At 73.0% G+C, this 24,254-nt stretch overlaps 1 protein-coding gene across 9 annotated transcripts in view; it reads right to left on the bottom strand.

Annotated features, from left to right (window-relative positions):
- Positions 1 to 24,254, bottom strand: part of PLEC (plectin) — a 56,857-nt gene that overhangs the window by 20,234 nt on the left and 12,369 nt on the right. For 2 of the 9 annotated variants that reach the window (XM_050716933.1, XM_035570184.2), the window contains 19 exons: positions 11,869 to 11,930; positions 10,356 to 10,445; positions 8,557 to 8,634; positions 8,340 to 8,432; positions 7,988 to 8,154; positions 6,161 to 6,276; positions 5,919 to 6,025; positions 5,724 to 5,843; positions 4,722 to 4,817; positions 4,297 to 4,424; positions 3,325 to 3,418; positions 2,760 to 3,224; positions 2,504 to 2,581; positions 2,114 to 2,275; positions 1,274 to 1,378; positions 1,046 to 1,141; positions 828 to 953; positions 266 to 418; positions 17 to 171 (listed from right to left, as the gene is read on the bottom strand). In XM_050716933.1, the coding sequence (XP_050572890.1) occupies positions 17 to 171; positions 266 to 418; positions 828 to 953; positions 1,046 to 1,141; positions 1,274 to 1,378; positions 2,114 to 2,275; positions 2,504 to 2,581; positions 2,760 to 3,224; positions 3,325 to 3,418; positions 4,297 to 4,424; positions 4,722 to 4,817; positions 5,724 to 5,843; positions 5,919 to 6,025; positions 6,161 to 6,276; positions 7,988 to 8,154; positions 8,340 to 8,432; positions 8,557 to 8,634; positions 10,356 to 10,445; positions 11,869 to 11,930 (2,491 nt within the window). Of the gene's footprint in view, positions 1 to 16; positions 172 to 265; positions 419 to 827; positions 954 to 1,045; positions 1,142 to 1,273; positions 1,379 to 2,113; positions 2,276 to 2,503; positions 2,582 to 2,759; positions 3,225 to 3,324; positions 3,419 to 4,296; positions 4,425 to 4,721; positions 4,818 to 5,723; positions 5,844 to 5,918; positions 6,026 to 6,160; positions 6,277 to 7,987; positions 8,155 to 8,339; positions 8,433 to 8,556; positions 8,635 to 10,355; positions 10,446 to 11,868; positions 11,931 to 13,978; positions 14,190 to 17,659; positions 17,799 to 18,328; positions 18,436 to 21,536; positions 21,695 to 21,984; positions 22,017 to 23,392; positions 23,895 to 24,254 lie in introns of those variants that run through there. The other 7 variants (XM_035570178.2, XM_050716932.1, XM_035570183.2 and 4 more) reach the window with 7 other exon arrangements.

Below are 24,254 nucleotides of genomic sequence, written 5' to 3'. Positions count from 1 at the left end.
CACCAGCGGCGCTCACCTGTGCACGGCCTCCAGCGCCTCCTTGTTGGGCGGCGGCACAAGGAAGCAGACGGAGGGCACGATGGACTCGCTGCCGGCGGCGCTCAGCACCTTCCACTTGTAGGGCTGGGCGTTGCTCAGCAGGGCGCACTCGTCGTTCTTGTGCACCGTGATCTGCGGGGCGGGCAGGCGTCAGCCCAGCGCGGGCGCAATGCGCGGCCCTCGGCCCTCGCCGCCGCCGCCCCCGGCCCCCTCCTGCCCCGCTCACCTCCATTTGCTTGTAGTCGCAGACGGCCTGGATGGGCAGGCGGCCCTTGAGCGGGGCGGCCGGGCTGCGGGGCTTCAGCTGCACGATGGCCTTGGCGCGCCGCGCCAGCCCCGCCAGCTGCCCCTGGTACTCGGAGAGCTGGTCCTTGGTGTCCTGCGGCACAGTGCGGCGTGAGCGGCCCCGCAGCCCCGGCCGCACGGGGCCCCATGGGACACTGCGGGGCGGGGGGGCTATGGGGGGAGAAGGGGTCGTGCCTGCCGTGGGGTCTGTCCGCAGGCTGGGGGGGTGGCAGTGGGCCCTGCAGCAGGGCGGCGGTGTTGGGCAGCGACCTGGGGTGCTGCCGTGGAATGCGCATGTGGGGGTCACTGCTGGGGTGCACACGTGGGGGTCAACGCTGGGGTGCACATATGGGAGATCAATGTTGGGGTGCACAAGTGGGGTGCACATACGGGGGATCATTGCTGGGGTGCACACGTGGGGGTTCAGCCTTGGCGTGCTGCAGTGGGGTGCATGTGTTGGGGGTCACCCTGGGGGGCTGCAGCAAGGCGGGGGGGGCACTCACAGCGCAGTCCTGCAGCAGGTCCTCCAGGCGTGTGACTGTGATGCTGCGGTCACAGGAATATTTCTTCTTCATGTTCTCCTGCATCTTCCTCAGGAACTCCTCAGCCTCTTTCACGTCGGCAAAGAACTGGGGGGGCAGAGCAGGGTAAGCAGGGCCGCACAGCCCAGCCGCGGGGTGGCCGCAGCCGGTGGGGGCCCCGTGGGCACCCCCGCCCCTACCTGGAAGTAGGCGCTGTTCTCCTTCAGGTGGGCCTCGATGCAGCAGCACAGCTGGAGCATCCAGCTCCACTGCGTCTGCAGGGCTGCCTGGAAGGCCTGGGACAACGGGGACGGGGGGGACACATCAGGACAGAGCCTGCGCTGCCCCACCACCGTGCCCCACAGCAGTGCCCCTGAGCTGCCCCCCACACCGCCCCCCGGTACCCCTGCCCTGCACTCCCCGCTCACCTCCACCGTCTGCCTGCCCGGGTGCTCCTCCCGCAGCAGCCGGTCCCCCGTGCTCTGGATCTCTTTGATTTTGCGCTCCCTCAGCTCCAGCTCCCGCATCAGTCCCTGGCGTGGGCATCGAGAGCGGTGGTGAGTGCCAGAGCCCCATGCAAGGCTGGCACGGTCCCCACATGGGTGTGCGTGGGTGTGCACACACATAGGTCTGCGTGTGCTCCGTGCACGCTGGGGTGCAGCTCTGCAGCTCAGGGACACACGAGGGGGATGCTCAGGGTGGGTGTTGGGTCCGCAGCCACGGCAGGAATGGGGAGCTGGGGGGCACAGGGCTGGGGGTACTGGGGGACGGGGGCACGGGCTGGGTGCTGAGGCCTGCAGCCCTCCCCGGCGCTGCACACACAGCAGCTGGGGGGTGACGGGACTGGCGTGCGCTCAGCGCTGCAGCACGCAGATATGGTTTCATCCAAGCGACCAGATAGCGAGAGGGGAAGAGCAGACTGAAGCCCAGATCAGACAACAAAGAGATAAAGAGCAGCGCTGGCACGATGAGGAGATAAAGTGCTAAAGAGTGGGGCGGGAGCAAGCAGCGCCGCAGAGCACGTGAGGTGAGATGAGATGAGATGAGATGGGGCGGCTGAAGGTCCCAGAGAGGCCTCCCTGCCCCTGGCTGCATGAGGCACCGTGCAGAAACCTGTCACCAGAGGGACTGGGACCATGCGGGAGCCACGCACAGGGCCGGGGGGGCTGGGGACCCCCGAGGACAGCCGTGTGTGCAGCCGGGGACAGTGCAGCACAGGGACAGCAGGGGTGGGAACGGCACAGGGCGGCAGCGCCGGCACTCCATACCGAGTAGTTCTCCTTCTTGGCCGTCATGTTGGGGTTGCGGTCGCTCCAGTCGAAGTTCACCTCCTCTTCCTCCTTCTCATTCAGCCACATCAGCTCCTTGGTGGCAGCGCTGACGAAGGCGTGGAGGCTCTCCAGGTGCCGCAGCCGGGACTTGGAGGAGTTCTGGGGAGGGGGCACAGGGATGGGATGGGCCTGCACCCCCACCCACACGTCTCCTCCTGCCTCCCCCCCTCAGCATTTTCCTCCCCACATCCCCCCTCCATCCTCCTCCCCATTTCTCCATGTCCCACACGTCCTTCCCACATCGCCCCATTTCTCCATGTCCTCCCCACGTCCCCCCCACACCCTGCGCCTCCTCCCGTGTCCCCGGCCCCCAGCCCGGCGCCTCACCAGCAGCTTGGCGTACTGCAGGTCCAGCTTGCCCAGGCACTCCCGGTAAGCGTTGCGGGGGCCCGGCGAGAGCTGCGCCTACGGGAGAGCGAGCCGTGAGCACAGGGTGGCAACCCCGCTGGCAGCCACTACAGGGACACCCCGCGCCCCCAGAGGACAGGAGCACCCCAAAGGGAAGGTCCGGGCGAGGACGCCAACGCCAGGGAGCGCTGGGATGCGGGCGGGACGCGGCGTCGGCAGCAGGCTGCTGGCTCACCTCGTCGGCACGCGCCCGCTCGATCTTGGCGCGGAACTCCTCGATGGACTGGTGGAGGCCGCGGTGGCTGCCCAGGTGGGACTCCACGGTGGGCAGGTCCACGCCCCACTCGGCCGCCCCCAGCCGCCGCTGGTTCTCCTCCACCCAGGCCAGCAGATCCTGCAGGTAGCGCAGCGTGGCGTCGTCCAGCTCCTGCCGTGGCCGCTGCCCCAGCGCCGCGGGGGCCTGGGCGGCCACCGGCGCCCCCGACTTGAGGCGCAGGTTGTACTCGGTGCGGATGGCCACCAGGCGCTCGTGCAGGCGGTACACCCTGCGGTACATCTGCTCCCCCTGCGGGTGCCGGCCATCCTTCAGCGTCTGCACGTCGTTGAAGAGCACGCGGATCATGGCGTCCGCCTTGTCCAGGTCCCGCTCGATCTCAGCCGCCTTCTGCGGCGCCTTCCCTGCGTTCAGCAGCCGGATGTCCTGGGGATGGGGCACGGTCAGGGCGCTGCTGCACCGCACCGCACCGCGCCCCGCCGCACCGCACCACACCCCACTGCACCGCATCGTGGCCGCCCCTCACCGACTGCAGCAGGGTGTCCGCCTGGTTGAGCTGCTCCTCGCAGAGTCCCGACTCCATCTGCAGCTTGCTGACGATGCGCTGCAGCCGCTCCAGCCTGCGCGGGGAGAGGGCAGGGTTGGGGACAGTGCATAGGCATGGATGCTGTCTGTACTTGGCACAGCCCCTGCCCCGGAATAGCACGGATCCTGTCCACACACAGCACAGGTTCCATCCACACACAGCAAAGGACACGGAGCCCATCCTTGCGTGGCCGAGGCCCCGTGCATGCACCGTGCAGATTGCTGCACAGCACACATCCCATCTATGCACGGCTCAGATCTGACCCGCACAGCCCAAATCCCTGTCCCTGCAAGGCACGGATCCTGCCTGTGCGTGGCACAACTCCCATCCGTGCACTGCTCAGATCTCGCACATGCACGCCCAGATCCCGTCTCAGCACGGCTCAGATCCCTGCACACACAGCCCGGACTTTGCGCCAGCACAGCCCAGATCCCACCCCTGCAGGCGCGGATCCCTTCCCGCAGGCTCCTTGCCCATCCCCACCCAGCGCAGCAGCGCCCGCCCCCGGGCTGGGATCCAGCCCCAACCCAGCCCTGGCCGCCCGCCACAGAGCCCCAGCCCCATTCCTGCCTGTGCCGCCAGCCCCGACGCACCCGCGCTCCCCTGCCCCGGCGCAGCCCACACGGTGCAGCCCACCCGGCACCCGGCGGAGCCCACCCGATGCACGGCAGAGCCCAGCAGCAGTGCTGTGCTCGGGGCTGGCGGTGCGCTGGCTTCCCGAGGGCGGGCAGTGACTCATGCACCCTGCGGTTCCATCCACGGGACGGGGGGGCCGCAGGGACACCCCGGCCCAGCCCAGCCCAGCCCAGGCGGAGCTCAGCCGCATGCAAAGGGGCCGCGAGGCCACAGCGGCTCCAGAAGCCCCCGTGCCGCGCCCCGTCCCCGCGCCCGGTCCCACCGCGGGGCACTTGCCTCTCGAACTCAGCCCGCAGCAGCTTCTCGCGCTCCAGGATGGCCACGTGCAGCTTGCCCCATTCCTTCTCCACATCCAACGGGTGGTACCCGAGGGGCACCTTCAGCTGCCCTGACAGCACGGCGCCCTGCGCACATCGGGGCTCGTCAGACCCGCCAGCCGGGGCCCCGGGGGGCAGCGCAGCGGCTGGGGGGGGGAGCAGGACCGATGGGCAGGGGGCAGCCCTGGCTGCGGGTGCCACGTCTCAGCTGCTCATGCCGGAGGCAAAGCCTCACGGAAACGGAGAAATGGGAGAGGCGCAGGATGGCCTCCGCCCCCAGCACCAAACAGATGGTGCGAGAGGATTGCCCCGGGATCCTCCAGGACCCCCAGCACACCGGGACACCCAGAGCCTAGGGCACAGCCCCCCCGGGGTCCTGCTCACCTCCAGTGACTGGAAGATGGCCTTGGAGCGGTTCTTGTCGGCCTCCTTGGCTGGGAGCTCTGTCTCCTTGAACTTCAAGAACTGGCGCCAGAGGATCTACCAAGAGGGGGGCAGCTACAGGGGGGCAGCTACAGGGGGGCAGCGCAGACCCCTGGCCCCATGAGCCCTGCTGCGGGCACAGGCCAAGGCCCCGCTCCCCTGCCAGCCCCCTGCCCCCTGGCTGCCAGCCCAGCCCTCATCCTGAACGCAAGCCATGGCCGCCTGCAGACCAGAGCCAGGCTAGGGGGCAACTCAGGCAATCCCCCCCCACTTTCCATGGCACGCAGAGCCCGCAGGAAGGAAGGGGCCGGGTGGGGAGGCTCGTGTTTGCAGAGGATGACTCACAAGGAGCCTGCCTGGAAAAGCTGAGTCAGAGGGACCCTCCCTGCCCACAGCATCCCGGCTCCACCGCCGCACGACCACCACAAACAGTGCCAGCACGGCCCCAGCCCTAGCCCCAAGCCCATTCCTGCCCCACAGCCCCCCCCTAAAAAGGGCCAGGCTGCAAGAACCGAGGGGGAACAGCACCAGGCAGCACCCGGCCGGGGATGGTGCCTCACAGAGCTGCGCAGCCCCCACGGAGCAGCAGGGCTGGGTGCGCGCTGCCCGGGGTGCCGCAGCGTGAGCCAGCCCACGGCTGGGCCGCCGGCCAGCTGGGCCAGCGCCAAGAGGCTCCCCGGGCACCGGCACCGCTCCCCTCTGCACTGGGGCCTTTCATCCCTCGCCAGCAGCGCGGCACTGGTACGCAGCTGCGAGCCCTGCGTGGGAACGGGGCCGGCGTGCGGCACCGGAGGGGAGGGCCGAGCTGTTGGTGCCAAGGGGCGGGCACCACGACCGGGAGCGCTGGCATCCCTCGTCCCCCTGCACGGGGTCCCCACGCACACCCAGCCCTGGCCACTGAGACCCCACGGTGAACGCACGGGGCCCTGCAGCTCGGAGACCGCCCTGCCCCAGCTCCCTCACCTCGATCTCCTCGTAGCTGGCAGGGAACCTGCGCTCCTCGAAGAGCACGGTGTGGTGGCGGATCCACTGCAGCAGCAGCGTCACCACCTCGTAGTACTCCTGCCAGCGCAGCTGCAGCTCCTGCGGCACAGAAGGGAGCCGTGGGGCCGAGTGTCCGCCAGCGGCACGCAGGCACAGCCCGGCCCCAGCACTCACGTTGGCCTTGACGCCGTCCTGCACGTCAGGCACGCGGGGCATGGCGTCGTAGAGCGAGGAGACGTAGGTGATGATGGACTTCTCGTCCGGCTGCGGCACGTCCACGTCTGGGGGCACAGGGGGCGGTCAGGCCAGCGGGGGCCTGGAGCGGCCCTGCGCACCCGCGGAGGCCACTGCCACCGCGAGGACACCGCCCCTTGCTGCAGCGCAGGGACGCGGGGGGACGGGTGGCGTGCCCGTACCTTCGGGGTCCAGCAGGCGCGTCACCCCCAGGTCCCGCTCAGCCACGGTGAAGGCCTGGTCCAGGTTCTCCAGGTTGCTCTGGCGGTACACCTTGTTCATGTCGATGAGCATGGGTCTGTGGGCAGAGGGAAGGGAGCGCTGAGCCGGTGCCCCCCAGCCAAGGACCCCATGGCGGGTGGGGGGCAGGCTCCACACTGGCAGCTGCTCTCCCTGCCTGCCCTGCAGGGCAGCCGGGGCCACGGGCAGCAGCGCCCGCCGCCCTCCCTGCCCCACGGCACACGGTTCTGGCAGCCTGAAAGCTTGGAGGAACACCGGGGTCGGCGGCCCCACCCTCCTCGGGTGCTGCCTGCACCTCTGCCGAGCCTCAGCATACCCATGCTGTGCTCCACGGCATGGGGAGCCAGGGGTCCAACATTGGGGGCATAGGGAGCTGGGGACACCCCCAGACCTGCACCAGGAGCCTGGGGAGCCCGGTACAACCCTGCTGCAGGGACCGCGGGCGTGCAGAACCAGCGATGCCCCTGCGCAGACCCAAGCAACAAACAGCCCCTGGACCAACCCATGGGCACGGGAGGCCTGCGGCGCCCCCTCCCCTGGACCCACGGGCACAGGGAGCCAGCAGCGTCCCCGTGCAGGCACCCCAATGGGCAGGCAGTGCCCCATGTCCCTGTGCACAGACCCCAAGAAGCAGTACCCCCTGGCTACATCCACCCCCCTGCTCTCCTCTCCCCCCCCAGCCAGGGGCCACAGCAGTAGCACAGGCCCCTGGCCCCAACCCCAGCTCCCCCCAGCCTCACGGTGGGACCGTGAGCCCCAGCCATGCCCAAGGTGTGGGGAGGGGAATAGCTCCCCCCACCCAGCATCCCGGGGGGCTGACAGCACCCCCCCGGCCCCAGCCCCAAGCCTACAGCTCCTTGAGGCGCAGGGTGGAGTGCACGGAGTAGATGGAGCCGCTGACGCTGGCGGCCTCCAGGCGCTCAGTGGCGGCAGGAACATCTTCGCAGACCAGCACCACCCCGTCCTCGGCCCCCGGCAGCACCCGCGCCGAGCTCCCTGCACCACGGCGCCGCGGCTGCTTCCTGGCGCGATGCCGCCCGCTGTGCTCCATGCCGGCACCGAGCCCCGCTGAGCTCCTGCCGCGGCAGCAGCTCGGTGCAGAGTGTGGCGCGGCACGGCTCGGCTCGGCTCGGGCGCCTCCTCCCCACCCCATGCGGGCGCGGCACGCCGGCACGTACTTGTGTGCCCCAAAGGCTTGCGGCCCTGGCAGGGCCGGCGGGGGCCTGCCCGCCCCGCGCCCCAGCACGCTGCGCAGGCACAGTGCCGTGGCCGGGGGCTCAGCGCCGCCTGCCCACTCGGCTGGTGGGAGCGTGGGAAGGTGGCGAGGCTGCACGGCTCCCCATGCCATGGTGCTGCTGGTGCAGGCCGATGGGTTGCAGCTTGTCAGGAGCTCGTGCCGACATTGCCCTGGAGCGACAGTGCCAGCGAGCACGTGCCTGCCCCGCGCATGGCTCAGCCCTGCGGGCTGGTGCAAGCGGCCAAATCCTGCCAGCGCTATAGAGCCCCAGCGGCTGCTGCTCCCCATGGCAGGGACCCAGAGATTCTGCGCGGCTCTACACCAGACATGAGCAAAGGCAGGGTACGGCTGTGCCACCAGAGAAGCTCTGTGCCACGGGAACGGGGAGCCCCGCAGCTGGTGGTATGGCATCAGGCCACCCCAACACCCCCGTGTGCTGCCCTGGCACGCCGCAGCGAGCAGCAGGCACGGGGCCGCACACCCTGCCAGGCCTGGGGACGGCCAGGTCCCTGCCCCGCCCCAGGGGACCTACTTGTGCCGGTGGATGATGGCATTGAAAAGGCGCCCATCCCGCCAGCTGGTGGTAAAGTTGTCGCAGCGCAAGCCCTGGTAGTCCTCCACCATGCGCTGGGACCAGAGCAGCAGCTTCTCCTTGGCCGTCATGTCCTCCGACTGCCCCGTCACCTGGATGTCCGAGATCTGCAGGGACGCAGCTGTTATGCTTGGCGAGCCACGGGCCCCATCCTGCGCTGCACCGCGCACGGCAGTGCTCGCTCTTCCACCACCAGCACCACCCGCAGTGGGTGCAGCTGGTGCCGTGGGGCTGCCCCCCAGCTACCCCCCATCCCGGAGGTGCCGCAGAGCCCCGGCACCACCTGCCCCACCTGGAAGTGGAGGATGATGGTCCAGATGAGGCCCAGCGTCAGCTTGGGGTTGCCGTCAGCGATGTCATCGTTGCGGATGTTGACCAGCTTCACCTGCCCAGAGCGAGGCGTGGGAGTTGCAGGGGGCAGGGGCCACGCCGCAGCCCCGCAGCGGGGGTCCCAGCCGGGGTCCCAGTGGGGGCCCCCCCACCCCTCGCGTGCCCGGTGCCCCCCTCACCTGGCGATGCTTCAGGTAGTTGAGGGCGATCTGCACGTTCTGCAGCTTGTGGAAGCGCATCCGGCCCTTCTCCCGGGGCTGCAGGGAGAGAGAGCAGGCGTCTGAGCTGCAGCCTCCCCGGGGTGCGGCCCCGCAGACCCCCCAAAACACCCGGCCCCTCCTGGAGCTGCACATGCCAATGCCACACACCCTCCGCACTTTGTCCCCGCGTTGTGCCACGAGGCGCCAGCCCCTGCTCGGCGGGCAGGAAGCTGCCCCCAGCCCTGGGGCCAGCCCAGCCCGGGCACGAGCAGCACCCAGGGCCGTGGGCTGCGGTGCAAGGGGAGCCCAACACCGGCAAGGGATGAGCGCTGCATGGCCACACGGCAGTCCTGCTCCCCATGGCACCCACCGCATGGGGGCCCATCCCTATCCCCATCCCCACGTCCCCACCTCGGGCACTAGCCCTCCTGCCCAAAACGTGGGAGCCACCGGTGCAGCAGCAGCAGGACAGGGGGGAGCACAGGCTCCGTGCACCCCATGGCTGCAGGGAGCTGACCCCCAGAGATGCAGCCGTGCGCTCCCCACGGCGCAGGGCATCACCACCGAGCATCGCGCCCCGCGCTGCCACCAGGCAACACCTGCGCAGGAAGGAGCGAGCCCGGAAATCCTCCCCTCGTCCCGCCGGGAGGAAACGCTGCTGGACCCAACAATGGCAGGCGCGGGCAGCCTCCCACCGGCTGTGCCTGCGCTTCCTCGGCCATGCAGCACCGCCGGCCTCGTGGCACGGCGCGCCCTGCTCTGCCCATCCTGCTGCAGCAGGTTCCCCGTGGCGGGGCCGTGCTGGTGGCACTAGGGAGCTCCCTGGCATGCTTGCAGCAGGGACCGGGCACTGCCATGCTAGGACATCCCCCCCGATGGGATCTCCCCGGCTCTGCGGGGATCCCCACTCAGGATCCTGCAGGCAGCTCCCCTGGCACGCCTCGTGCCTGCCCAGAGACCCCAGGCCCTCTTCTCCCCACAGGCGGCGGTTTTCCCTGACCCCGGCTGCAGAAGGTGCCAGGAGACCCCGGACCCGCCACGCTGCACCTCAGCGACGAACCAAGAGGTTTTTCTGCCCCCAGAGCCCGCCGGCTGCAGGACACCAGCAGGGAGGTGCCATCTCTGCCCTGCTGCGGGTACCCCGGTGCCTCTGCAGCCAGGAGGGCCAGGAGGGCCCCGCGCAGCTCGCCCTGTCCTGCACTGCCCGGCTCTCCTCCTCAGCCACAACGGCTGGCCCACGCGCTGCCCTCCCCGGGCGCACAGCACTGAGCGCGTGGAGCTGCCTCGCCTCTGGTGACCCCGGGATGGGGCAGGACAGGGTGGCTGTGCCGGGGCAGCTCCCGGGTGCACGCCGCGCTGGGCCATGCGGAGAGCAAACGGCAGAACCACTCACCAACCGCAAGTTCCTGATCACGTCGCGCTCCCTCGGCTACCCAGCAAGAGCAGTGCAAAGAAAGGAGGCAAAGGCCAGAGGGGAGAAGGTCAGGGTCAGATCAGCAAACAGGAGACCAGTACAGAGGAGCAGAGTTCACCAAAGCAAAGAAACGTTAATGTGTTAGAGAGGTCACGGCGCGGCAGAGGGGCAGCGGGGACGGGGCCTTGGGGCGGAGAGGCCGGTGCCAGCCCCAGGTCAACCCCTCTCCAGTGCCGGGCAACTCCCGCGCCGGGACCAAAGCAGGGAGGAGGCCAAGCAGGGTGGGAGGTGGGTGCAGGAAGCGGGGACGGGGCAGCCGGGGGTCCCGGCACGCCAACGTCCGGCCCGGTGGCGCGGCACCTACCAGTGTGTCCCCCGAGAGCACCTCCAGCAGCGAGATGAGGTTGTGTCCATCCCGTAGGTCCTCGTAGAGGTCGTTGACGTGGCGCTGCGCCTGTAGGGATGGGAGGCAGCATTACCACGACGCCACACGCATGTAGCACCAACTGCCACTCGCCGCTCCAGCCCCGCTCCAATGGGCACTGGCACGGGAGTGGCAGGGGGAAACCCGCACCCCTCCGCCGCAAGGTGCTCGCACACGTCCTGCCTGGTGCCCAACAGCAGGACCAGACCCCGGCCCCGCATCCCCCCACACACACCCCCAAGCGCACGCAGAGGGCAGCCCCCCTCCCTGCGCCCCAGGGACCAGAGGCCAGGCGGGTTGGGTGCAGGCTCCTTCATGCACGTGGCCCCACCGCCCACCGTGCTCGTGGCCACGGGGCCATCGGCCCCGGTGCGGGTGAAGGGAAGCAGTGAGAAAAGAAAGGAGAGTGGAGAGGGGCAGCCCGTGCCCGGAGAGGGAGCGCACCTACCTCTGCTCGCCAGTGCTGCCGCAAGGAGGAGAGCCGTAGAGAAAAGAGAGAGGTTAGGAGAGGCAGGCGGAGAGGAGACAGGCTGGAGACCGGGGGCGTGGGGTCACCCCGAGGTGCCCAGCCCACGGCACGGCACTCGGCGCCGCAGGCACGCGGGGACACGTCGGTGCGCGGGGGCTGGGGGAGATGTCTCGGCGTGTGCCAGGCGCTGACGCGGGCTCTGCCCACGGCGCAGCAGGGACGGGTGCCGGCACGCTCGCAGGGCCCTGGCTGGGTTTGGCAGGAACGTGGTGCAGGCGGCACAGGAGAGAGGGAAACTGTGGGGGACGGGAGGACAGGACGGGACGGCGGCAGGCGGCAGCGCCCGGGGACGTCAAGCCCCTCTGGGACGGAGCCAGCCCCTGTGGGGACAAGCCGGTGCTGCCAGGATGGGCATCCTGGAGCCAGTTCAGGAGGCCGGCAGGCAGCAAAGGGCACCAGCACGCACCGCCCCCAAAGCCCCTAGGCCCTGTGGAGCCCCTGAACCTGCTGCATCAAAGCCCTGTGGAAGGTCCCCACCCTCCCCAGGCCAGGGCATGGTCCCCGGCCCCATGTGGGAGGGGGGTGGCACAGCTGTGATAGCACCAGCTGCCGGTGGGGCCAGGGAAGGAGAGAGGCAGCGCAGGCGGCGCCCCAAGGAGCTCGGTGCCGCGCCAAAAGGGGCCAAGCACCGGGTGCTGCCGCGGCGCTGCCCACATCCCACCACACACCGCCGCTGCCGCGACACATCCCGCAGCGGTGCTCAAGGCCAGGCTGGCTGGGGCTTTGAGCGACCTGGCCTGGTGGGGGGGGTCCCTGCCCACGTCAGGGGGCTGGAGCTGGGTGGTGGGCGCCCTTGCGCCTTGCGCCCAACCGAACCGCTCCGCGATTCTCTCAGCCCACACTCCTGCGCCCGGGGCTGGGCACCACGGCTGGCGGAGCCCGCCCGGGGCTGGGAGGTCTGCAGGAAGAGGCGTGCGCCCGTACCTTGATGAGGTGCTTGTTGACCCATTTCGTGAAGGTCTTCTTCTGGACCCGGTCTCGCTCATCTGCAAGAGAGAGAAGGCAGAGCTGAGTGGGCAGCGGAAGGAGCAGGGGAAGCCCCGGGGGGGCCTGGCAGGGCCCCCACCACCCCGCGGGATGCATTGGCAGCAGGAAGCGATGAGCCAACCGCGATGGGGAACCACGGTGAGTCAGCTGGCACGCAACGGGAAGGAGACAGTTAACGTGAATCAGCCCCTGCACGTCGAGCACCACTACAGCACCGCAGGGAGAGGCTGCGCCCTCCCTGCCTGTGGCCCCGCGGGTGCTGGCGGCAGACGGGACCGCGGGGCACGGCCCCGAGCACCGCCCGTGCGCCCCGAGAGATGGCAAACGGGGCGGGGAGGAGCCCGCTGACAGCCTGCACCGACACGGCTCCAGGTGCTGCATGTACTGCGCGGGGACGAGCCCACGGGGCACCCGCACAGCCCCAGCATCACCGGCGCAGCCCAGGCTGCAGGCGCGTGGGGAGCGGTGCTGCGTGGTGAGGGGCAGCCCGGGGCTGGTGGTCCCCATGGGGTGCGCGCAGGGACCGGTTCCAGGAGCGGGAGCCCCCTGGGGCCTGCCCCACGGAGCCCGGGCACCCCAGGGTGGAGGCAGCCAGGGGCTGCCCCTGCTCCCAGCCGCGAGGGGTGTCCCTGCCCACGGGGCTCTGACTCACCGGGCACTCCCTGCCCCTCTGCCCTGTAATTACGGGGACGGGGCTGACGCACGCGGCCGGGCACCACGAGCCGGCGCTGCCCGGAGCCAGGCAGCCCTGCGGGCCCCACCCTGTGCCCTTCCTGCCCCTGCTGATGAGGGCCTGCATTGTTACCCCTGCTGATGAGCACCCAGGCCACTTATCTCCACTAATGAGCACTCACCCCACGCATCCCGTTAGGGACACTTCACCCGCCTCGCAACAGTCGTTCCCAGCATCACAGCAGAGCCCAGGATGGCTGGTCCTGGTCCTGGTCCCAGCACGGGGACAAGGAGGGTTTAACGACACATACGGGGCAATGCTGCTGGCCCCCTCCTGCCTACGCTGCAGTGATCCATCGGGATCAGGGTGGCGCGTGCCGCATCTCGCCCTGCTGCAGCGTGCCGGGATCTGCCCATGCAGCGCCCTGCTGCCAGCGCAGCACCCAGCCCTCCGCACCGGGGACACCGGACACCCCAATGCCCCGACCCCAGTGGCGTGAGCCCCATGGGCAGCTCGTCCTCAGGCCCTGGGCACACAGCACGAGGCCAGGGCGCTGCACGGGGACGGGACGCGCAGGGGAGAGAGCGAGCTCAGGGAGTGGCACAAGTGCGCAGGGAGGAAGGAAGTGTGGCGGGCACCCGCTCCCAGGCGGGTACGTGTGCACCATCGGGAGCGCTCCTGTGCTCAGCGCTGGCATGAGCGGCACCCAAACAGCCCCGGCAGCCCGCTGTGCCCCTGGATGGGGACAGCCACTGCGCGCAGGCAGCCGGGGCGGGGTGGCCGCGGGCAGGACGGGCAGGGCGTGGGAGGAAGCGCTCACTGCCGCCGCAGGCAGCGCCTGCGCCCCACGCTGACACAGCAGGGATGGGGACTGGCGCCGGCGTGGGACTGGGGCCGGCGCCCCAGCTGCAGGGCACTGCAGGGCCCAGTCCCGCGGGCAAGCTCTGGCCCCACGGCATTGCCCCACAGGACAATGGGCCAGCATGGAGGTCTGCCCCGTAGCCCGACCAGGGGACACCGCCCCAGTACGGGGTCTGTCCCATAGCCCGACCAGGGGACACCGCCCCAGTACGGGGTCTGTCCCATAGCCCAACCAGGGGACACCGCCCCAGTACGGGGTCTGTCCCATAGCCCAACCAGGGGACACCGCCCCAGTACAGGGTCTGTCCCATAGCCTAACCAAGGGACACCGCCCCAGCTTGGGGTCTCCCCATAGCCCAACCAGGGGACACCGCCCCAGCTTGGGGTCTCCCCATAGCCCAACCAGAGGACACCCCCCAGCGCAGGCTCTTCCCTGGCAGGGGCTGCATCAAGGCCCCCCGTGCCGCTGGCCGGGCTGTCCGAGCGGGTGCAGCCCCCGCGCCCCCCCGCTACCTTTCTTGCCCTCGGAGGCGCGCAGCACGGCCAGGTAGAGGTTGTCCTCCGAGGTGCTCCTCTGGCCCGCGGCGAGACCCTCCTCCTCCTCGCGGCCCCACGCGCGCTGCCGGGACATGGTGGCTCGGCGCTGCGCTCTCCCCGCTCGGCTCGGCGCGGCTCGGCTCGGCGCGGCGCTGCCCGGGCTGCAAACCCCTCCCCGGCCCGGCCCCTCCCGGCCGAGGTGCGGAGCTGTGGGGCGGAGACTGGGGCGTGGGGCTCCCCCCCCCAGGAAGCCGCCGGCCCCTCCTCGCCCTTTCCTCCCCACGCCACGCGCTCGGGGCGCGGCTGGGGGCTGCGGGCGCGGAGCAGAGCCCCCGGGAGACCCCTCCCCGGGCGGGGGGGGAGCAAAGCTCCGGGACCCCCGCGCCTCGGCACCCCCGGGTCTGCGAACCTGGCGAGTCGGGACCCCCAGCCCCATACCCGAGAGCTGCGGGACCCGCGGGACCCGCGCTTTGGGGGCTCAGGGCCCCCGGGTCTGCAAACCCAGGGTCCTCAGGACCCCCGTCCCCCTGCCCTGGAGCTGCAGGACCTATGGGACACCGTGAGCTCAAGACCCCAGGTCTGCAAGCACAAAGCACTTGGAGTCCCCAGGTTCACAAGACGAGGAGGCTTGGGGCCTCCCAGCCCCATGCCCCAGAGCTGCAGGACCCATGGGACCCATATCCACGGACTACAAGACCCCATGTGTGCAAGCCCAGGAGGCTCAGGACCCCCAGGCTCACAAGCCCAGGAGCCCCAGAGACCCCGAGCCACCCCCAGGCCCTGTCCCCAGGGACCTCAGCACCACCTGGTTCCCTAGGCCAGGGGATTTGGGACCTGGCACACCCACAACCAGGGATAACAGGACTGCCAAGTTTGCAAGGCTCAGGACCACCAAATCCATATGCCCAGGGTCCTCAGGACCCCCAGAGCTACAGGACTCATGGGACCCATATCCTGGGGCTACAGGACCCTGAGCTTCACGAGACCAGGAAGCTCAGGACCGCCAGCCCTGTGCCCCACAACTGCAGGACCCACGCTCCCCATGCTCAGGGGGCTCGGGACCCCCCTGCCTCAGGGCTGAGAGCCGCCATCCGCATGCCCACGCGGGTGCAGGAGCTGGGCTCCTCCACTCCAGGCAGCACGTGGGGCTGGAGCCAGCGTGGGGCTGGAGCCAGCGCTCCCGGCAATGCATTCCAGGCGCTCCTGCGCCGCGTCTGGCACAGCCAGGGCGGGCAGCCGCCGGCCCCGCGCCTGCCGCCAGCACAGCACCCAGCTCTGCTGAGCTCCTGGGGCCTCACCCCACCGCCCCCCTGCCCCAGGGGCACCCGTGGGGTGCTTGCAAGGGATGGGGGGTGTGGGCAGTGCTGCCGGGGGCACACGGAGGAATCCCGTCCCTGGCACCAGGGAGCACCCCTGCTCACATGGGACCTCGTAACCTGCCTGGCCATGCGTGTCCCCCAGGAGACCCCCAGCCGCCCTGACCCTGCCCACGGCGCCCAGCACGCAGGCTGCTGGCAGGAACGAGGGCAGCAAGAGAAAGGGCACAGCCGGCGCAGCACAGCCCCACGCAGAGGCTGGCACCCACACAGCGCCAGCACCGGCGCCGACCAGCCTGGCCCCGCCGCCAGTGCTGGGACACGGCCCAACCCTTGCGTGGAGTCCGAGGGACACAGAGGCCGGCGCACATCACCCCGTGCCCTGCTTGTGGCACACTGCAGGCAGTGCCCACCGGCACCGATCCCACCAGGTCGGCTCCGGCAGAGGCAGGCGCAGAGGCAGGAGCGGGGCTGCTGCTCTGGCTGCCCGCTGCCGGGAAGGAGCCGCCCCGCTCCCAGCGCCGGCCGCTCTCCCGGCCCAGCACCGCCTGCTGGGCTGGGGCCAGGGCCAGGCGCTGAGGAATGCGGGCGGCAGCAGGCTGCAAAGGCGCAGATTTTCCGCCAACAACACATCTGGAGCAGCGAGCTACAGCTGCGGGAGCGCGGCTGACGCCAACGCGCGTCAGAGGGCAGGGACATACCTGAGCCACAGCTCATCCGCACGCGGCACCGTGGCGCTGGCTGCCACAGATGGGACGGGCACAGGGGGCAACGGTGCCTCAGCAGGGGTTGACACGGGGCACCCGGGTCAGGGGGGCAAGGGGCGCCTGTGCCTCCGGGTGGGGCCACACAGGCGGCCCCATGCCGGCGTGTTTTGCTCCACCTGTACCCACGCCCAGCACCGGCACCACGGGGCCACGGCACAGACAGCGCCCACACGCTGCCGAAGGATCCGGCCACCGCGGCGCAGCCGAGAGCTCTCCCTGCCGGAGCAGCGAGCGCCCGGGCTGCAGCACAGGCAGGCACCCCGGCACCGATCCCAGCCCTGGCCCCGCTCCAACGCAACACCAGAGCCTGAGCACCATGCAGTGGCGGAGCGAGACGCGCGGCACAGGCTGCTGGCGAGGGCCGGATCCAGGCCGCCACAACAGCCCTGGGGCCGGGAGGCAGCGCCGGCTCCCGCGCTTCCCACGGTGAGGCACCGGGCGCTCCCATACCCCTCACTCGGTCGCGCAGCGGCCACCAGCACCTCCCCGCCGCCCCGGTGCCACCGCTGAGCGTCCCCAGCTGGTGACAGCCCCGCAGCCCCGTGCCCCGGGGTGAGCACCGCGTCGGCCAGGGTGGCGCAAGAGGCAGCTCGCGGCCCGTGGGCAGGCCGGAGGGCGGCGTGGGACGGTGCGCGGCAGCGGTGGCGTGGCTACGGTGGCACTTTGAAGATCTGAAGAGCCCCAGAGCAGCCCCGGGGACAGGGAGGGCTCCCGGCACTGGGAGCTGCCAGCCCGGCCTCACCGGGCGCCGAGCTGCTCCCCGCCTCCGCCGGGGGCCACGGGGCCCCGTGGGCGCTGCACCGGCCGGGCCGGCCCGTCGGGACCCACCACACCTCGCCGCCCCCAGCGCCACCGGGGGCACCCGGACCCCGGACCCCTCCCATGCCCGCTCCCCTCCCGCAGCACCGGGACTGGTGCCGGCCCTTGGGGGGGCTCTGCGCGTGGCTCCCCCGGCCCCGTGCGCCCATGCAGAGTGGCCGGGCTGCCCCACAGCAGGGTTTGGAGCGCCACGGACCCCACGGTGACACGCGTGGGGCAGCTGCGAGGGGGCCAGGGAGGGCGGGGGGAGCCGGGGGTCCCAGCAGTGCCGTGGGGATGGGTACGCGCGCCCAGGCCGTGCAGGTGTGCGTGGGCACGCCCGTGGGGCACAGACACGCGGACACGCGCTGACACGGACACGCGTGTGTGCTCCCCGGACCCGCCCCCGCCCAACCTAGCTCGGCGGGGGCGGGGCTCGGGGGGGGCAGGGCTTAACAGGCAAGCCACGCCCCGTTAACCCTTCCCTGCCCGGAGCAGGCCCCGCGCCACCCTCCCCGGCCCCCCCCCCCCGGCACGGCAGCGCTGCCCGGCGCTCCCCGGCCCGGCACGGTTCGGACCCCGCCGGCACGGCCCCGGGCATGGCGCGGCCCCGCAGCAGCCCCCGGCGCCGGGCACGGCGCAGCTCCCACCAGCAGCGCGCCCGGCACGGCTCGGCTCGGCTCGGCCCCGACAGCGCTGTCCCGGCGCGCCGCGGCCCCGTCCCGTCCCGACCCGTCCCGTCCCGTCCCGTCCCGTCCCGTCCCGCCCCGACGCACCGGCGCAGCAGAGCTGGGCGCTCAGGTACCGCTTCCTCTCGGGCTCGGAGCCGCCGCGCAGCCACTCGGAGCCCGCCATCGCCGCGCTCCTGCCGCAGGCTCCGGTCCCGGCCCCGGCCCCGGGGCCGCGCGTGGGACCCGCCCCGCGCCGCCCCGCCTCACCCCGCCGCGCCGCGCCTCCCGACGGGCCCGCAGCCGCCCCCCCCCGCGCCCCGGGACCCCCGCGCCCGTCTCGCCCCGCGCCGCCCCTCCCTCCCCGCCGCCCCGGGCGCGGGTGGGGGCCCCGCGCCCCGTCCCCGCGTGCCCGGGCCCCCGACACCCCCGGTCACTCCGCCGACCACGTCCCAGGTGCGCGTCCAGGGATCCCCGCGCCCCCCCCGGCTGGCTCCCAGGGCGGGCTCCGTCCCGGCCTCGTGCCCCGCACATGCCCCGGTCCCGGCGAGGCCACGCAGGACCCGCGCCAGCCCCGCCAGCAGCAGACGCACGGCTCCCGTGCCCCCCTCGCACCCCAGCAGCAGCCCCACGCCGCGTCCGAGTGCCCCCCGGTGCAGCACGGGTGCCCCTCTGTGCCCCCCCGGCACGCGGGGCCGAGCGGAGCTGCACCAGGGGCGACCCCACGGGGATGGCAGCCCCTGGCTGGGGGGATGCCACCGGACCCCCGGCACCTGCCTCGCCGCTCGCAGCAGCAGCAGCAGCAGCAGCAGAGGCGGCGCAGCATCGTCGGGCCCTGCCTCGCCGGAGACCGCTGTGCTGCGCTCTGCTCCGCGCGCTCCCGCATCTGGAGGGGAGCTGTGGGACGCGGTGACTCACACAGCCCAGGGCCGCTGCCAGACCCGGCTCTTCCTGCCCCCGGCCGGCCGCTGCCGCCGCGGACGAGCCCACCCTGGGGCTCACCCAGGGGTCCCCTACGTCCCGGAGCCGCTGAGTGCCAAGAGCTCGCAGCGGGACCAAAGGGCCTGGCCTGGCAGGCATGGCACGGCACAGCATGGCACGGCACAGAGCGGGAAGCTGGGGTGCCGGGGGCCACTGCCGTCCCCACCGCCCCGTACCAGGAGGGGGCCGCAGCCCGGCACGGCCCCACCAGGCAGCACAAGGGGAGCACCACACCGTGGGGCTGCAGTGCAAGAGCGGCTCACGGGGTAGGGCTGGGCACGGCACAGGCCAGCCCCACGGCTCTGCCCCACGGATCAGCCCCATGTGCTGCTCGCATCCCATCTGTGCTGCCGAGATAAGGGGCAGGAGGGGACCGATTGCACACGGGACGGGCAGGGCCGGGGCGATTAGCACCAGGGCAGCCGGAGCAGGAAACACGGCTGGGACGCAGGCTGTGTACTTTCTTTGGAGTGCCTGTGCTGCTCCCCCTGCACTCGCCCCGCTCGGGACCCCAGCCCCAGCCGATGGGACCCCGACAGGCTCCAAGCTGCAGTGCTGGGGCTGGGGCTGAGAACAGCAGCCGGAGCTGAGCACCCGCACACCAAGCGGGGAGAACCCCCACGTCCTGCCCCCCCTCGTGCCACGGCCCCGTGCCACCGTGCCAGGGAGCCTCGGCTGCTGCCGAGCGCAGGCAGCAGCTGCCAGCCCGGCCCCAAGCCGCAGCCTTCGCCATTTCCTGCGAGGCCGGTGACTCATCAGTGAGGCCGAAGCCAGCGGCAGCGCCCGACCCCCCCCTTTGGCCCCCGGCCTGGCACAGCCGCAGCCACAAGGGCTGTGGAAAAGCTGAGTGGAGAGGCCGGGCGGGAGGATGGGGGTTCCCAAGCCTCTCTGGGGGCCTCCTCCACCCACGGCCGCCGCTGCGGCGGAGGCCACAAGCAGCCTCTGGCAGCCTTGGTAACAGGAGCCAGGCCCAAACAAACAGCCGGCATCCTGCTACCGAAACCAGCGCGCCGTCCTGCTGCCGCCGGCTGCTCCACTGCCACCAGAACCTGCATGCGCTCCTGCAGCTGCTGTGCCACGGCCCCCAGGGTCCCCACCCAAGCCTGCCGCCTTTCCCAGTGCTGCCTCATCGCCCCCAGGCCCCTGCCCCAGGCGAGGGGACCTGTAGCCCCCCAGGGCCACAGCTCTGTCCCCACGCGATGGGCTGGGGGCTGCTGCTGCGCCATTCTGCCCCAGTGATCCTGCACCTGGCTCCAAGAGAGCCTCTCCGCAGCGGTGTAGGACGGGGGTGGCTCAGCCCTGGGATGGGGATGGGAGGAAACGAGGCACGAGCAGAGCAGGGGCGCAGAATCCTGGGTAAACGCCCCAACACTGTGCCAATGGCACAACGGAAAGCAGTCAGGAGTGCAGTGGGGCAGAGCCCCACAGATGCCCCGGCAGAGTCCCCGCCCCACGTTATTCCGGGAACAATGCTCAAAAATAGCCCCGGCTCCCCGCAGGGCGTCCCCGCCGAGCGGCACCACGGTGGCGTGGGGACCGTGGGACAGAGACCCCAGGCACACCGGGGCACTAGGATGGGGACGAGGGCGCACAGGGGCGGCGCCGTGGGGCGGGAGCGGGGACACCCGGCACAGGGGCGCAGGCAGGGCCGGGTGGGATGATGGAGCCCAGCAGCTGCGACCTTGGGGGTGCCCTTTGGACAGCACTGGGCAGGTGCCAGGGACAGCAGCCCCGCGGGGGGGCCGCGCTGCACCAAGGTGCCCTGCTCGTGCTGGCGGCAGGGAGAAGAGGAGGCCGCGGCATCTCCCTGCACAAGCAGCCCGCGTCACCAGCTGCAAGACTGCGGTTTCGTGAGCACCAGCACCGGGGCACCGCAGCCCGGCTGCCATGGCAATGTGGGTCGATGCCTGGCCCTGATGCCGGTAGCGTGACAGCTCCGAATGCCGTGCACAGATCGACGGAAACCACAGCCAACGCCCTGGAAAGAGCAGCGGGGGGGCTGAGGCCACAGCCTGCATCCCCCCCACGTCCATCAGCCCTGCGGGATGGACAGGAGGGGCTGCAGGCGGCTGCCCCAGCCACAGGCACAGGGGTCTCACAGGACCTGTCCCCCACCAACCCCTCACAATTCGCCGGGGGAGACGGTGCCATGGGTGCAATGGAATGCGTGAGAAGAGCCCCGGCACGCGAGCGCAGCGGTGCTGAGCCACTGACCGCAGCGGCTGACCGGCCTCTCTGCAGCCAGCCCAGCCCTTCTGCGGCACAAGCGTGCCGCACCGCGGGCAGCCGCACCAGGACCCCCCCGCCGGGCGGCTGCGCCCTTCAGACGCTGCCAGCATCCTCCACGCGGGGCACGGTGCCAGCATCCTCCAGCAGGGTGGGGGGGGTCTGTGCCCGTGTTTCATGGGGGGGCAATGGGGAGGGGGGGCTCCGTGAAGCCACCAAACGACCTGCGCAGGAGCAGCCCCCCCCCCCATCACTTCCAGCAGCAGCACCGGGGCACAACCAGGACCCCGCAGCCCCCTGGACGGCCCCATGGCGCGGGGCAGACATGCCGAGGACCCCCCGGGCGGGCAGCCCCGAGCCGCGCAGGCGTGGAGCCGGCGCTCCCCAGCGGCCCCCCGTCACCAGAGCCCTGTCCCCGAAGGCATTTGGCACCTCGGCGCCCCGGGGCAGCACCTGCCGCCTGCCCGGGGCCGGCACCGGGCTGCCGGGAACGGCCGGGGAGGGGCCGGGCTGGGGACACGGGGGGACACGGGGGGACACGGGGGCAGGGGGGCTCAGCATCGCCACCCCCGGCCCGCGGAGCGCCCGCGCCCCCCCCAGCCCCCCGCGGCGGCCCCGCCGCCCCCGACCCCCCCGCGCCGCCGCCCGCCCCGACGGCGCGGCCGGGCCCTCCCCCGCCGGGGCTGGGCCGGTGCCCGGGGGCGGGGCGAGGGGCGGCGGCGGGCGGCGGAGCCCCGGAGCCCCGCAGCTCGGCAGCCCCGGGCCGGGCCGGACTCACCTGCAGCGGGCGGCTCGGCGCGGCGCCGCCAGTACCAGACCAGGGCGAGCGACACGGCGTGCCCCGCCGCCACCAGCGACGGGAACAGCGACCCGGGGTCGTCCATGCGGGCGCGGCTCCGCGGCACCGCCCGCCCTCCGGCTCGGCTCGGCTCGGCTCGGCTCGGCGGGGCTGCCGGGCCCGGCGGGGCTGGGAGGCGCCAGCGCCCGCCCCCCCCGGGGCCGCTCCCGCTCCGCCTTAACCCCTCCCGGTGCGCGGCGCGGAGCCGCCTTCCCCCCGCCGCACCGGCGGGATCGGGCCCCGCGGGGGCGGCCCCGGGCCCGGCGCCAGCCCCTGCCCCCGGCCCGCGCCCCCCCACGCCCGTGCCGGCTTTTTATACCGCGGGCGGCGCCGCACCCCCGGCCCGGCGCGGCCCGGCCCGGCCCGGCCCGGCGCGGCTCTCGCCTACCCGGCACGACCTTCATGGGCAGCGCGGAGCGAGGCGCAGCGGCTCCGCCGGTCAGCCCGCGGGGGAGGGACGGAGGGAGGGAGGCAGCGGGCGGGCGCCGATATAAATAACCGGGGCCCGTCACGGCGCCCGAGTTAGAACATGACACGGCCGGGGGCGGGACGGCCCCGGCCCCCGGCGAGGGGCGAGCCGCCGGGCCGCAGGGGGTTAACGGCCCGCGCGGCGGAGCCCCCTGCACCGGCCCGACGGGGCGGCCGCCGCCGCCGGGGGACGCGGGGCCGGGGCTGGACGTTGTGCCGAGGCTTCCCCGCTCCCCCCCGCCGCCCCCCGACGGCGCGGCCCCGTCCCCCCGCCGCCGGCTCCAGGCCGGGTTTTCCCGCACCGACGGCCCCGAGAGGGAGGAAAACCCGGCTCCGGACCCCCCGGTGGCGGAGCGGCGCCTGCCCGGTCCCGGTTCCCACCAGGTGTCGGGCACGGGCGCGGGCACGGACACGGGCACGGCCGCGGCACGGACACAGACACGGGCACGGCCACGGGCGGCGCCGGCTGCGGCCGGGGGCCTGCCCCCGCCCTGACACTGCCCTGCGCGGGGACGCGCCTCGGGCACGCGCGGCCGGTAGCGGGCAGGGCAGCGCGCCCGGTCCCCGCGGCCCACGTTGCCCACGCGTGCAGGCGGCCCCCCCGGCCCCCCCCCGCTGACTCACGGCCTGGCCGGGGCGCGGGCTCGGCCCCTTCCTGCTGGAAACTTGGAGCGGCCGCGGCCGCCGGGCTGAGTCACGGGCGGCGGCACGGGGAGGGCGAGCGGCCGACACCGCGGCCTCGGGGCGCAGCTGCCCCGGCCCCCCCGCCGCGGATGCCCCGCGGCCCCCGCCGGATCCAGCTGCCGCCGCGCCCCCCGGCCGCGGATCGGGTGTCGGCATCGCGTGTCCGCGGGGCGGGGGGGCGCGGCAGCCCCCTCCCCGCCAGCCGCCCCGTCTGCCCCAGCTGCCGCCGTCCGTCCCCGGGCTCGGCCCCGCGGCAGCGCCGAGCATCTCCCGCTGCACGACGCGGCGCCAGCGCCCCCCCCGCCCCGGCCCAGCCCCTCCGTGCCCGGAGGATCCCCCCCGGCAGGGCCCGGAGCCCCCCCCCCGACCCTCAGGAGCCCCGCCGGGCCCCCGGGTCCCCGCGTCCCCATCCCCGCTCCCCCCGTCCCCACGCGCGTCCCCATCCCCGCGGGTGCCCTTTGGCCGGGCGGGGGGGTGGGAGGAGCCACCCCCTCTCCGGGATGGGAAGAGGGGCACGGCCGGCACCGGAACCGGCACCCGCGCTGCGGAGCCCCCCCCGTGGGCAGCGGGCCGGCGCCCCCCCTCCCGGCCCCGCGCGGGGTCCCACGCGGGTCCCCCCTCCCCACGCGGCCGCCGGGATCTACCTGGGGCCGGGCCGGGCCGGGGGCCCTCCCGGGCCACCCCCCCCGCGGCGGCGGCGGGCTCCACGTGCTGCTCGCCCTCCTCCTTCCTCCGGTACAGCCGGGAGCCGGGGGGCTCCTCGCGCGTCCTGCCGGGGCCGGGGGGCGCGGCGGGGCGGCGGGCGGGCGCGGGGGGCGCGGCGGGGCGGCGGGCGCGCTGCAGGGACAGCGGGACGATGTCGGGCGGCAGGCGCAGGAACTGGCGCAGGTAGGCGATGCCCTCGTCCGTCAGGTACCAGTAGTAGTGCCGCCAGGCGAAGGTCTCCCGCACCAGCCCGCGGGAGCGCAGCGAGCCCATGGCGCGGATCACCTGCACCGTGGGCACCCCGGGCAGCTGCGGGTGGCAGCGCCGCGGCCGCCGCTCCTTCTCGGCCACCAGCACGCCCTCGCGGAACAGCAGCTCCAGGATGGCGCGGAGCCGCTCCAGCGGCATCAGCATCCCGGCCACCATGGCTCGGCACGGCCCGGCACGGTTCTGCACGGCCTGGCACGGCACGGCACGGCACGGCACAGTCCTGCGCGGCCCGGCGCGGTTTGGCACGGCCCGGCCCGGCTCGGCTCGGCGCGGTTGCTCGCTGCGCACGGCGGGGCAGACTGGCGGCGGCTCCACCTCCCGGGCTGGGCGCGGGGGGGGCCGGGGCACTCGCGGCTCGGCGGCGGCCCTGACTCAGCGGCCCCTCCCCGGCCCCGCGCAGCCCCCCCGGGCCGGCCCCGCGGCTCCCCCGGCCCGCCCCGACCCACCGGGCCGGTTCCCCGCGCCGTGGGAACCCCCGCGGGACGCGGCCCCGGGGGAAGGGCGGCGGGGGGGGGGGGGGGGGGTCCCGGG

Source organism: Cygnus atratus, unplaced genomic scaffold, assembly GCF_013377495.2.
Source record: "Cygnus atratus isolate AKBS03 ecotype Queensland, Australia unplaced genomic scaffold, CAtr_DNAZoo_HiC_assembly HiC_scaffold_53, whole genome shotgun sequence".
NCBI lineage: Eukaryota > Metazoa > Chordata > Aves > Anseriformes > Anatidae > Cygnus > Cygnus atratus.
This window is presented reverse-complemented; position numbering and strand designations above follow the sequence as displayed.